The following is a 14,627-nucleotide window of genomic DNA, read 5'->3' on the forward strand; positions in this document are numbered from 1 at the left end:
TGATTACTGTTGGGGGGGGGACAGCCTACCTGGGGGAAGCAACAGTGACCGTGCCTCTGGCACAGAGTCTGGCCCTGTGGCTCAGAAGGGTAGGGAAAGGAAGAGAAAGGCAGTAGTGATAGGGGACTCTATAATTAGGGGTTCAGACAGGGGATTCTGTGGATGCAGGGAAGAAACCGAGATGGTAGTTTGCCTCCTAGGTGCCAAGGTCCGGGATGTTTCAGATCACGTCCACGATATCCTGCAGTGGGAGGGAGAACAGCCAGAGGTCGTGGTACATATTGGTACCAATGACATAGGTAGGAACAGGGAAGAGGTCCTGAAAGCAAATTCCAGGGAGTTAGGAAGGAAGTTGAGAAGCAGGACCGTAAAGTTAGAGGTGGTACACTTTGGAAGGACAAACTCTAAGGCAGAGTACAAAGTAAATGGCAGGATACTTGGTAGTGTGGAGGAGCAGAGGGATCTGGGGGTACATGTCCACAGATCCCTGAAAGTTGCCTCACAGGTAGAGAGGGTAATTAAGAAAGCTTATGGGTGTTCGCTTTCATAAGTCAAGGGATAGAGTTTAAGAGTCGCGATGTAATGATGCAGCTCTATAAAACTCTGGTTAGGCCACACGTGGAGTACTGTGTCCAGTTCTGGTCGCCTCACTATAGGAAGGATGTGGAAGCACTGGAAAGGGTACAGAGGAGATTTACCAGGATGCTGCCTGGTTTAGAAAGTATGGATTATGATCAGAGATTAAGGGAGCTAGGGCTTTACTCTTTGGAGAGAAGGAGGATGAGAGGAGACATGATAGAGGTGTACAAGATATTAAGAGGAATAGATAGAGTGGATAGCCAGCACCCCTTCCCCAGGGCACCACTGCTCAATACAAGAGGGCATGGCATTAAGGTAAGGGGTGGGAAGTTCAAGGGGGATATTAGAGGAAGGTTTTTTACTCACAGAGTGGTTGGTGTGTGGAATGCACTGCCTGAGTCAGTGGTGGAGGCAGGTATACTCGTGAAGTTTAAGAGACTACTGGACAGGTATATGGAGGAATTTAAGGTAGGGGATTATATGGGAGGCAGGGTTTGAAGGTCGGCACAACATTGTGGGCCGAAGGGCCTGTAATGTGCTGTACTACTCTATGTTCTATGTAATCTCAGGATTACTGCCTGTGCCATGTGACAGTGAGTATAGGAATAGAATGAGGTGGAGGAAAAATGCGTGGCTGAGGGATTGGAGCAGGGGCAGGAATTCAGATTTCTGGATCATTGGGACCTCTTTTGGGGCAGGTGTGACCTGTACAAAAACGACGGGTTGCACTTGAATCCCAGGGGACTAATACCCTGGCGGGGAGGTTTGCTAAGGCTACTGGGGAGAGTTTAAACTAGAATTGTTAGGGGGTGGGAACCGAACTGAAGAGACTGGGGAAGAGGCGATTGGCTCACAAATAGAGAAAGCTTGGAGACAGTGTGTGAGGGAGGATAGGCAGGTGATAGAGAAGGGACGCGCTCAGACCGACAGTTTGAGATGTGTCTATTTTAACGAAAGAAGTACTGTGAACAAAGCGGATGAGCTTAGAGCATGGATCAGTACTTCGAGCTATGATGTGTTGGCCATTACAAAGACTTGGATGGTTCAGGGACAGGAATGGTTACTTCAAGTGCCGAGTTTTAGATGTTTCAGAAAGGACAGGGAGGGAGGCAAAAGAGGTGGGGGCGTGGCACTGTTGATCAGAGATAGTGTCACGGTTGCAAAAAAGGTGGATGTCATGGAGGGATTGTCTACGGAGTCTCTGTGGGTGGAAGTTAGGAACAGGAAGGGGTCAATAACTCTATTGGGTGTTTTTTTCGGTCACCCAATAGTAACAGGGATATCGACGAGCAGGTAGGGAAACAGATCCTGGAAAGGTGTAATCGTAACATAGTTGTCGTGGTGGTTGATTTTAATTTCCCAAATATCGATCGGCATCTCCCCAGAGCAAAGGGTTTAAATGGGGTGTAGTTTGTTAGGTGTGTTCAGGAGGGTTTCTAGACACAATATGTAGATGAGCCTACAAGATGAGAGACTACTTGATTTGGTATTGGGAAATGAACCTGGTCGGGTGTCAGATCTCTCAGTGGGAGAGCATTTTGGAGATAGTGATCATTATTCTATCTCCTTTACAATAGCATTGGCGAGAAAAAGGAACAAGTTAGAAAAGTGTTTAATTGGAGTAAGGAGAATTATGAGGTTATCAGGCAGGAACTTGGAAGCTTAAATTGGGAACAGATGTTCTCGGGAAAGGTATGGAAGAAATGTGGCAAATGTTCAGGGGATATTTGTGTAGAGTTCTGCATAGGTACGTTCCAATGGGACAGGGAAGTTATGGTAGGGTACAGGAACCGCGGTGTACAAAGGCTGCAGTAAATCTAGTCAAGAAGAAAAGAAAAGCTTATGAAAGGTTCCGAGAGCTAGGTAATGTTAGAGATCTAGAAGATTAGAAGGCTAACAGGAAAGAGCTTAAGAAGGAAATTAGGAGAGCCAGAAGGGTCTATGAGAAGGCCTTGGCAGACAGGATTAAGGAAAACCCCAAGGCATTCTACAAGTATGTGAAGAGCAAGAGGATAAGATGTGAATGAATAGGACCTATCAAGTGTGACAGTGGGAAAGTGTGTATGGAACCGGAGGAAATAGCACAGGTACTTAATGAATACTTAGTTTCAGTATTCACTATGGAAAAGAATCTTGGTGATTATAGGCGCAGACAACAGGAATTCTGCAGATGCTGGAAATTCAAGCAACACACACCAAAGTTGCTGGTGAACGCAGCAGGCCAGGCAGCATCTCTAGGAAGAGGTGCAGTCGAAGTTTCAGGCCGAGACCCTTCGTCAGGACTAACTGAAGGAAGAGTGAGTAAGAGATTTGAAAGTTGGAGGGGGAGGGGGAGATCCAAAATGATAGGAGAAGACAGGAGGGGGAGGGATGGAGCCAAGAGCTGGACAGGTGATTGGCAAAAGGGATACGAGAGGATCATGGGACAGGAGGTCCGGGAAGAAAGACAGTGAGGGGGGAACCCAGAGCATGGGCAAGGGGTATATTCAGAGGGACAGAGGGAGAAAAAGGAGAGTGAGAGAAAGAATGTGTGTATAAAAATAAGTAACAGGTGGGGTACGAGGGGGTGGTGGGGCATTAGCGGAAGTTAGAGAAGTCGATGTTCATGCCATCAGGTTGGAGGCTACCCAGACGGAATATAAGGTGTTGTTCCTCCAACCTGAGTGTGACTTCATCTTTACAGTAGAGGAGGCCGTGGATAGACATGTCAGAATGGGAATGGGATGTGGAATTAAAATGTATGGCCACTGGGAGATCCTGCTTTCTCTGGCGGACAGAGCGTAGATGTTCAGCAAAGCGGTCTCCCAGTCTGCGTCGGGTCTCGCCAATATATAAAAGGCCACATCGGGAGCACTGGACGCAGTATATCACCCCAGCCGACTCACAGGTGAAGTGTCGCCTCATCTGGAAGGACTGTTTGGGGCCCTGAATGGTGGTAAGGGAGGAAGTGTAAGGGCATGTGTAGCACTTGTTCCGCTTACACGGATAAGTGCCAGGAGGGAGATCAGTGGGGAGGGATTGGGGGGACGAATGGACAAGGGAGTCACATAGGGAGCGAACCCTGCGGAAAGCAGGGGGGCGGGGAGGGAAAGATGTGCTTAGTGGTGGGATCCCGTTGGAGGTGGCGGAAGTTACGGAGAATAATATGTTGGACCCGGAGGCTGGTGGGGTGGTAGGTGAGGACCAGGGGAACCCTATTCCTAGTGGGGTGGCGGGAGGGTGGAGTGAGAGCAGATGTACGTGAAATGGGGGAGATGCGTTTAAGAGCAGAGTTGATAGTGGAGGAAGGGAAGCCCCTTTGTTTAAAAACGGACATCTCCCTCATCCTAGAATGAAAAGCCTCATCCTGAGAGCAGATGATTATAGGGATGACTTGCAGTGGACTGAAAAGCTTGAGAATGTAGATATTAAGAAAGAGGATGTGCTGGAGCTTTTGGAAAGCATCAAGTTGGATAAGTCGCTGGGACCGGATGAGATGTACCCCAGACTACTGTGGGAGGCGAGGCAGGAGATTGCTGAGCCTCTGCAATGACCTGTACATCATCAATGGGGATGAGAGAGGTTCAGAGGACTGGAGGGTGGTGGATGTTGTTCCCTTATTCAAGAAAGGGAGTAGGGATAGCCCAGGAAATTATAGACCAGTGAGTCTTACTTCAGTCATTGGTAAGTTGATGGAGAAGATCCTGAGAGACAGGATTTATGAACATTTGGATAGGTATAATATGATTAGGAATAGTCAGCATGGCTTTGTCAAGGGCACATCGTGCCTTACAAGCCTGATTGAATTTTTTGAGGATGTGACTAAACACATTGATGAAGGAAGAGCGGTAGATGTAGTGTATATGGATTTCAGCAAGGCATTTGATAAGGTACCCCATGTAAGGCTTATTGAGAAAGTAAGGAGGCATGGAATCCAAGGGGACATTGCCTTGTGGATCCAGAACTGGCTTGCCCACAGAAGGCAAAGAGTGGTTAGAGACAGGTCATATTCTGCATGGAGGTCGGTGACCAGTGGTATGCCTCAGGGATCTGTTCTGGGACCCCTACTCTTTGTGATTTTTATAAATGACCTGGATGAGGAATGGAGGGATGGGTTACTAAGTTTGCTGATGACACAAAGTTTGGGGGTGTTCTGGCTAGAGTCGAGGACTGTCAGAGGTTACAGCGTGTCATCAATAAGATGCAAAACTGGGCTGAGAAGTGGCAGATGGAGTTCAATCCAGATAAGAGTGAGGTGGTTCATTTTGGTAGGTCAAATATGATGGCAGAATATCGTATTAATTGTAAGACTCTTGGCAGTGTGGAGGATCAGAAGGCTCTTGGGGTCCGAGTCCATCAGACGCTCAAAGCAGCTGCGCAGGTTGAGTCTGTGGTTTAGAAGGCATACATTGTATTGGCCTTCATCAATTGTGAAATTGAATTTCAGAGCCAAGAGGTAATGTTGCTGCTATATACGACCCTGGTCAGACCCCACTTAGAGTACTGTGCTCAGTTCTGTTCACTTCACTACAGGAAGGATGTGGAAACCATAGAAAGGGGGCAGAGGATATTTACAAGGAAATTGCCTGGATTGGGGAGCATGCCTTATGAAAACAGGTTGAGTGAACTTGTCCTTTTCTCCTTGGAGCAACGGAGGATGATAGGTGACCTGATAGAGGTACATAAAATGATGAGAAGCATTGGTCGTGTGGATAGTCAGAGGCTTTTTCCCAGGGCTGAAATGGCTGCCGCAAGAGGGCACAGGTTTAAGGTGCTTGGGAGTAGGTACAGAGGAGATGTCAGTTTTATACGCAGAGAGTGGTGAGTGCGTGGAATGGGCTGTCAGCAACGGTGGTGGAGGCGGACACGATAGGGTCTTTTAAGAGACTTTTGGATAGGTAAATAGAGCTTAGAAAAATAGAGGGCTATGGTAAACCCAGTAATTTCTAAGGTAGGGACATGTTTGGCACAACTTTGTGGGCCGAAAGGCCAGTATTGCGCTGTAGGTTTTCTATGTTACTATGCTTCTATATTGAGAAAATTCAGAAATATGAGGTGCAAAGGGCCTTGGGGGTCCTTGTGCAGGATTCCATTCAGGTTAATTTGCAAGTTGAGTCTGTAGTGCGGAAGGCAAATGTGATGTTTGAATTCATTTTGAAAGGACTAAAAAATGAAAGCAAGGATGTAATGTTGAGTATTTATGAGAAACTGGTGAGGTCCCAATTGTAGTACGGTGAACAGTTTGGGCACCTTATCTAAGAAAAGACGTGCTGACATTGATGAGTGTTCAAAGGAGTTTAACAAAATGGTTCTGGGATTGATAGGCTTATCATATGAGAAATGTTTGATGACTCAGGTCTGTATTCACTGGATTTCACAAGAATGAGGGGGGTATCTCACTGAAACCTATTGAATGTTGAAATGCCTCAACAGGGTGGATGTGGAGAGAATGTTTCCTCTGGTGGGAGAGTCCAGGACCAGAGGACACAGCCTCAGACTAGAGGGTCATCCATTTAGAACGGAGATGAGGAGAAATTTCTTTTGCCAGAGAGTGGTGAATCTGTGTAATTTGTTGCCACGGGCAACTGTGGTGCCCAAGTCATTGGATATATTTAACCCTGACATACTGTTCGGGTCAATTTTGACCCTTTTTGACAGCGGTGAAAACTCCCTAAACACCCTTTTTTTTCAGCCGAAATTTTATGACTTTTCCTAAAGTGACCCAAAATGCGCAAAAATGAAAAGATTTTTAAAAATTAAACTTTTGTACAGGTGCTACAATTTTTGCAACACTGAAGCTGTTCCGGGTCAAATTTTACCCGTACTGATTCAAGCCAGGGAAATATGGGATAAAGATATGGGCAGCCTGTGATGCGTGTTCCAGTTATGCTTGGAATATGCAAGTGTATACTGGGAAGGCAGCTGTGGGAAGCCCGGAGAGAAAGCAAGGCATGTGTGTCGTGTTGGACATGACAGAAGGGCTGAAGGGACACAACGTGACCTGTGACAACTTCTTCACGTCTCATGAACTTGGTCAGGCGCTCCTGAAGCAGAAAATCAGAATGGTGGGTACTGTGAGGCGGAACAAGCCAGAGCTGCCACCTGCCCTGACTGAAAGAAGGGGGAGAGACGTCTTGTCTTCTAAGTTTGTGTTCACCCATGACACCACAGCTGTCTCGTGTACGGCAAAGAAGAACAAGAATGTGATCCTCATGAGCACTTTACACAAGGCTGCAGAGGGAAGCGATCAGGGGGACAGAAAACCAGCCATCATCCTGGACTACAATGCTAACAAAGCGGGGGGTTGATCACCTTGACGAAGTCACAAACACACACAGCTGCAAGAGAACAGCCCGCTGGCCTCTCGCGATATTTCATAACAACATTGACATTTCCACACACAATGCCTTTGTCATCTGGAGTGACCTGAGCCCTGCCTGGAGGGCAAGCAAGAGGAACTGGAGGAGGTTCTTTTTCGAGGAGCTTGGAAAGGCCTTTGTGACTCCCTCTATGCAAAGGCGAGAACACCTTCCCCACGCAGCATTCTCAGCGGCAGTGGGAAGGGCAGTGCAGCAATCTGAACCTGGCCCTGCTCAACAAGTCCCACAAGAGGCCAAAACAGGGGAACAAAAGAGAAGGAGATGCAACTTCTGCCCGGCAAAACAGGACGGCAAAACATCGACGACTTGCAGCAAATGTGGTAGACTCGTATGCAAGGGCCACACACGCAGGGTTTCCCACTACTGCTTTGAATGCAAAGACTAGTTTGCAAATAGCAACTACTTCTTTGTTTAGTTTGTTGGTTAAATGGTATTTAATGTTGAATTAATAGTTAATAGTTATAATTAGATAGCAGTTAGTAGGATTTTTTTTAAATGATATAGCAGTAAGGACAGTGCTTGCTGATTGTAATGGATACAAATGGTTATATAATAAACCGCATAGTTCCGGAATGTTCTTGCCATTTTCAGTTTCAATAAAATATATTTAATTCTTTATGGCTGTTAGGTTTTCATGTCTCAGGTAAAATAGGATATTATATTGTGTGACAGTGTATGTTTTTTCTCCAACAACGAGTGGTGTAAAACCTAAAAAATACACTGTCCCTCATCTCTGATACATTAATTAAGGATTAATCATACTTTTATTAATGTCAGATCAGCTATTTTGATATTGTAAATAGATCAGTGGCTCAACATTTGGTATAGACACTTATTAGGGATTCTTGGGCCAGGGTCAAAATTGACCCTGAACATACTGGGAAGGTACAAAATCTGAACAGTATGTAAGGGTTATGGAAGGGTTGGTAAATTCTGGATTAGTCAGGATATGAAGGGATACTGGGAAAAGGCAGGTGATTGAGGCTGAGAGGGAAATTGAGTCAGTCATGATGAAATGCTGGAGCAGACTCAATGGGCGAAATGGCATAATTCTACTCCAATCTCTTATCTTATGGTTTTACTCAGGAACTAAAACATTTGCCCAACTGTGGATCACCCTGACGTTCTGAACTGGTATTCAGATTCTTGATTCAGGTTGATCTTGGAGATACTGACAGACACCTCTTCACAGGGTTCCATCTCCTGGAATGAGGACACACCGTCTGTTATTTAGTTCACCTGTCCTCACAGGTTAATGTCTGTGCTGCACCTTGTCACACAATATCATACTCTCCTGTCTATATTTCAGGTTCAGCAGTGACCAGCAGATACACACCCCACATTCAATCAGGAGATCCCCATGTGGCTGCGATGTTTGGAAATGGAGTCTCCATCTCACTCACTCGGCAATCCGAGGCTACTGCACTGCAACTGCTCATTTCAGGAAATAAACCTCTAAATGTACCGGGAATGCCAGATGGGAAATGGGGGCACAGAGCCGGTTCAGTGGGTGGAGGGACAGCGGTGGATGATACATTGGGAAAATGGCAGGATATGTGACACTGGAGGGGGTATACAGGAGGGGAGAGGAAGGCAGAGTTAAGGCTTGGGAATGGGAGCAGGGGAATGGGGGTGTGTTTAGTGATGGAGAAGAGGGAGTTGAGGAAGTGGTTATTATTGTTATGGAGCAAGAAGTTGACATGGGGAGGGGGAGTGTGGTGGAGGATGTTCTGTCAAATTTTGTAAATCAAATTTTGTGGAAATCATTGCCTGTAGCTTTTCTTCCAGTTTTCCACTGGAGTTTATGTCATGATTTGAAATTTTATTCATTAAAAATAAAGAAAAAGAGAAAATGAAGTGACTGGAGTTGATAAAACTGAGGGAAGCCATTCAGCCCATCTTAGTTCCCTCATCACTGCAGAGATTCCATCTGCCTCCACGTACGAGTGGGTAATGCATCCCGGGACAAATATCGGAGAGATTCCCAGCCAGTGATATATGAGTGTAGCCCCACACGTACTGCTCATGTTCATAATGGATTTCCCACAATGGGAACACTGGGGTGCTGCACCCCGAGAAAGATATTCAGGAAAACACAGAGGCTCATTGGAAGGGTTTCTCAGATCCCCATTACACATCCCAGAGCCAGATATTGATGGAATGTTTCATAATGAGTGTCTCAATCCATATTTCAACACAGTATCCGAATTCTCCCCACTCCATATCGTAGAAAAATGTGGGTACAGGAGCTTCTCCATTACACCCACAATCTCCCTTCAATGTCTCAGCTGAAAGGCAGCAGCTCTGTCCCTCTGTACGACAGTGAACAGCCAAGTCAGCCTGAATTTCTGTTCTCACATCACTGAAAAGTGACTCAACAGCATCAGTGCCCTGGAACAGAACTCACTGTGGGGACCAAAGCCTTTGGCCTGCTCAGTGTTTATCTGAAGGAAACTTTGTGCATCCTGCAGCATCCCCCATCAGAGAGTGTGGAGCTGTTGGTACAAGTACATGTGACACAGAACTGGAGATCGACCATGTACATATTTTAATGTGATGTCAGCAGGAGAGAGCTTTTTGAAAAAATATGTCAGTGCAGGAAAATACAACAGATACTGGGGTAAACACATTCGGAGCAGAAAACATAAACGGTTACTAATTAATGCAAACCAAGAATAGAAGAGAATACAACAGCTGTCTGAGTGATGAACACCAATATTTATTTGAGCAGAGTAAGTCCAAGGGACAGACATTGGAGGAAGGCACAAAGGACCAGATATTGAAGGAATGTACTCCAGGAATAGACAATGGGCAGGTATTCAGATTTCTGGATCATTGGGACCTCTTCTGGGGCAGGTGTGATCTGTACAAAAAGCAAGGGTTACACTTGAATCCAAGGGGGTCCAATATTCTGGCGGGAAGATTTGCTGAGGGTATTGGGGAGAATTTAAACCAGAATTGCTGGGGGGTGGGAACCGAACTGAAGTGACAGAGGAAAGAGAGGTTGGGTCACAAATAGAGAAAGTTTGGAGACAGTGAGAAAGAGAGAATAGGCAGGTGATAGAGAAGGGATGCACTCACTCTGATGGTTTGAGATGTGTCTATTTTAATGAGAGGAGTATTATGAATAAAGTGGAAGAGCTTAAAGCACGGATCAGCACTTGAAGCTAAGATGTTGTGGCCATTACAGAGACTTGGATGACGCAGGGGCAGGAATGGCTACTTCAAGTGCCAGGCTTTAGATGTTTCAGAAAGGATAGGCAGGGTGGCAAAAGAGGTGGGGGTGTGGCACTGTTGATCAGAGATAGAGTCATGGCTGCAGAAAAGGAGGAAGTCATGGAGGCTTTGTCTACGGAGTCTCTGTGGGTGGAAATTAGGAATAGGAAGGGGTCAATAACTCAACTGGGTGTTTTTACAGACCACCCAATAGCAACAGCGACATCAAGGAACAGATAGGGAGACAGATTCTGGGAAGGAGTAATAATAACAGGATTGTTGTGGCGGGAGATTATAATTTCCCAAATATTGATTGGCATCTCCCTCGAGTGAGGGGTTTAGACGGGGTGGAGTTTGTTAGGTGTGTTCAAGAAGGTTTCTTGACACAATATGTAGACAACACTACAAGAGGAGAGGCTGTACTTGATCTGGTATTGGAAAATGAACCTGGTCAGGTGTCAGGTCTCTCAGTGGGTGTCACAGTTGGTAATGGACCCAAATGCAAGACACAGACAAGGAACAGGACTTGACTAGATTAGGGATGTGACAGGGTACAGACAAGGAGCAGGGATAAGAACATAGACCTGGGCTTGGGCCCCGAGCTAGAGACTGGACAAGGACCCAGAACCTGGGTCTTGCCTCGGGCTCGGGCTCCAGAACCAGGCAAGAACATGACATGGCTACGGACAGGACGTGGCTGGGATCTAGAGGCTTGGGACTACAGGCTGGGGTCTTGGTCTTCAAGCATGGAGGCTGGGGTCGACAGGCGTGGGTTCTAAGAGCTTGGCTTGGGATCTTCGAGGCTTGGGTTCACTATTCAGTATTCACTACGGAAAAGGATCTTGGTGATTGTAGGGATGACTTGCAGTGGATTGAAAAGCTTGAGAATGTAGATATTAAGAAAGAGGATGTGCTGGAGCTTTTGGAAAGCATCAAGTTGGATAAGTCGCTGGGACCAGATGAGATGTACCCCAGACTACTTTGGGAGGCGAGGAAGGAGATTGCTGAGCCTCTGCGATGATCTTTGCATCATCAATGAGGACGAGAGAGGTTCCAGAGGACTGGAGGGTGGCAGTTGTTGTTCCCTTGTTCAAGAAAGGGAGTAGAGATAGCCCAGGAAATTATAGACCAGTGAGTCTTACTTCAGTGGTTGGTAAGTTGATGAAGATCCTGAGAGGCAGGATTTATGAACATTTGGAGAGGTAGAATATGATTAGGAATAGTCAGCATGGCTTTGTCAAGGGCAGGTCGTGCCTTACAAGCCTAATTGAATTTTTTGAGGATGTGACTAAACACATTGATGTAGGAAGAGCAGTAGATGTAGTGCATATGGATTTCAGCAAGGCATTTGATAAGGTACTCCATACAAGGCTTATTGAGAAAGTAAGGAGGCATGGGATCCAAGGGGACATTGCTTTGTGGATCCAGAACTGGCTTGCCCACAGAAGGCAAAGAGTGGTTAGAGACAGGTCACATTCTGCATGGAGGTCGATGACCAGTGGTTTGCTTCAGGGATCTGATCTGGGACCCTTACTCCGTGATTTTTAAAAATGACCTGGATGAGGAATGGAGGGATGGGTTACGAAGTTTGCTGATGACACAAAGTTTGGGGGTGTTCTGGATAGTGTGGAGGTCTGTCAGAGTTTACAACGGGACATTGATAGGATGCAAAACTGGGCTGAGAAGTAGCAGATGGAGTTCAACCCAGATAAGTGTGAGGTGGTTCATTTTGGTAAGTCAAATATCATGGCAGAATATAGTATTAATTGTAAGACTCTTGGCAGTGTGGAGGATCAGAGGGCTCTTGGGGTCCGAGTCCAGAGGACACTCAAAGCTTACGCAGGTTGACTCTGTGGATAAGAAGGCATACAGTGCATTGGCCTTTATCAATCGTGGGACTGAGTTTAAGAGCCGACAGGTAATGTTGCAGCTATATACGACCCTGGTCAGACCCCACTTGGAGAACTTTGCTCAATTCTGGTCGCCTCACTACAGGAAGGACGTGGAAACCATAGAAAGGGCGCAGAGGAAATTTACAAGGATGTTGCCTGGATCAGGGTGCATGCCTTATGAGAATAGCTTGAGTGAACTCGGCCTTTTCTCCTTGGAATGATGGTGGATGAGAAGTGACTTGATAGAGGTGTACAAGATACTGAGAGGCATTGATTGTGTGGATGGTCAGAGGCTTTTCCCCAGGGCTGAAATGGCAAGCATGAGAGGGGACAGTTGTAAGGTGCTTGGAAACAGGTATAGAGAGATGTTAGGGGTAAGTTTTTTACGCAGAGAGTGGTGAGTGTGTGGAATGGGCTGCCAGCGGCAGTGGTGGAGGCGGAAACGATAGGGTCTTTTAAGAGACTCTTGGATGGCTAAATGGAGCTTATAAAAATAGAGGACTATGGGTAAGCCTAGGTAGTTCTTAGGTGGGGACATGTTCAGTAGAGCTTTGTGGGCCGAAGGGCCTGTATTGTGCTGCATGTTTCGATGTTGCTGTAAAACTATGAACAAGAAGACATTGGGGAAAATACCCCTCCACAGAACCAGAAATTGTGCTTAATTCTCAACTTCGTTCATGAGGGAATACGACAGAGATTGGGAATGCACGATTGATCTTAGGGAAGGTTGTGATTCCCACGTGTGAGAAATAATTTAAAATCAATTATGTGGAAGAATCCGAGAATCAGATTCCAAACCCCACATCTCAGGGATGCACCATGTTCAGTCATATGGGAAAATATATACGGAGCAGATTTTAGAAACTGCACCCAAAATCACAGATTGTAGGAGTTTCCCTGTGCCCATAACCTGGAGTGCAGAGCAGGTCATGAGGGTGCATGGCACTGAATCAGATACTGGGGACATTATTGCAGGAAAAGGAGATGACTTGGGACCAGCTCCAAATTTAATTAAAAATTAATTAAGAATTAAGTCACAGTTACATGTTTAATCAACTGACTTTAAAGATCCCCGCGGCCGTGATGTGACCTGAACTCAGCTGTCTACGTCACAAACTCAGCTTCTTGATTCCATACGTTTTGCTCAGCAACCAGTCTCCCTCCCAGTCTCACACTCCAGCCAACTAGAAAGCCAGGATGTGCAACAACTGAGGACCTTACCTTGTCACTGGCCTCTGCTCCCCTCTGGGAATATCAGCTCCCGACACTGACCTGCCCACTCCTTCTTTCCCTCCCTGATTTCGTGCTGCCAGTCCTCCAGCATATCTTACACCCTTCACTGCTCACAGTAACAGCATTGCCTTCTGCTTCCTGTTTGTGTCTCTGCCTCTCTCTCTCTCTCAGCTAATGGCTCTGACAGTCTGTTTGTACAAAGTGCAGGCAGCTTGTCAGAGCCAGCATCTGACCCTGTGCTCTGTGGGGTGGGAGGGAGAAATGAGGCAGCAGATTGGAGGTTTGAAAAGTTTCAAATGAGCTGAGGGAAGGTGGAAGGAGGGAGAGAGAAGCAGGAAGGACAAGGAGAGAGAGGTCCCAGGGTTAGAGGGAGAGACTCTCCAAGGCCTGGATACCAAACTAATATCCAAATCTGTGCCATGTTCCTCACTTCCTGCTCTGCACCCTGTGTTCCAGACACTGGGAATCTCCCCGACTTTGTGAATGTGTGGCTCTCCAAAATCTGATCCAAGTATATTTTAGCACAATACTGCATTTGGGGGGATTCCCACAGAGACGGACTGAGAATTATTCCTTTCAATCTCATCCAAATGACTGCTGTTACCTGGATGAAGGAAGCCTCTCACTGATGGGAATCAATCCCATATTCCTGAGTATTAGATGACAGGTGACACTAAGATAGATGGTATTGTGGGGAGAGAAGAAGGTTAGCAACAATTACAGTGGGATCTTGATCAGCTGGGTAGGTGAGATGAGGAATTACAAATAGAGTATTATTCAGATGAGGATGTCTCAGAGCGATTGCAGAACATTCTCAGTGAGGAGGGTGAGTAAACAGAAGTGGTTACACACATTGGCTCAAATGACAATTGGAAGCAAAAATGGATGTACTGCTGTGCAGTGAATATAGGGAGAAAGAAAAGATGTTAAAATGTAAGACCCCAACAGTGGTCATCTCTAGATTATTCCCAATGCCATGTGCAGGTGAAGTTGAAAATTGAACATATCATAGATTAATACATTGCTGAAACCTTGCACAGGGAGCAGGAATTCAGTTCAGTTCAGCAATTCAAGAAGGGTTACAATTAAAAATAAAATGTTGGGAACTATAGATGAGCAAAGCCAATATTTATGGTCAGAAGTTGATATAATAGAGCAAAAGTTGGTGAGAAATTAGAATGGGAAGATTTTAAAAACATTAGAAGACAATTTACAAAAACAAAGAGGCAGAACATCGAATACAAAAGTAAGTTAGCCAATAATATTGAAGAGGATACCAAAAGATTCTACAGATACATAACGTGTAAAAGAGAGGCGAGAATGGATATCAGACCACAGGAAAACGATG

The 14,627-nt window shown here is 45.9% G+C and overlaps 1 gene segment (V, D, J or C); it reads left to right on the top strand.

Annotated features, from left to right (window-relative positions):
- Positions 1-8,821, top strand: part of LOC134352731 (Ig lambda chain C region-like) — a 29,476-nt gene extending 20,655 nt beyond the window's left edge. The window contains 1 exon segment of the C gene segment in view: positions 8,248-8,821. Within this exon segment, the coding sequence occupies positions 8,248-8,259 (12 nt within the window).
- Positions 8,822-14,627: the final 5,806 nt, after the last annotated feature.

Source organism: Mobula hypostoma, chromosome 10 (assembly GCF_963921235.1).
Source record: "Mobula hypostoma chromosome 10, sMobHyp1.1, whole genome shotgun sequence".
NCBI classification, from domain to species: domain Eukaryota; kingdom Metazoa; phylum Chordata; class Chondrichthyes; order Myliobatiformes; family Myliobatidae; genus Mobula; species Mobula hypostoma.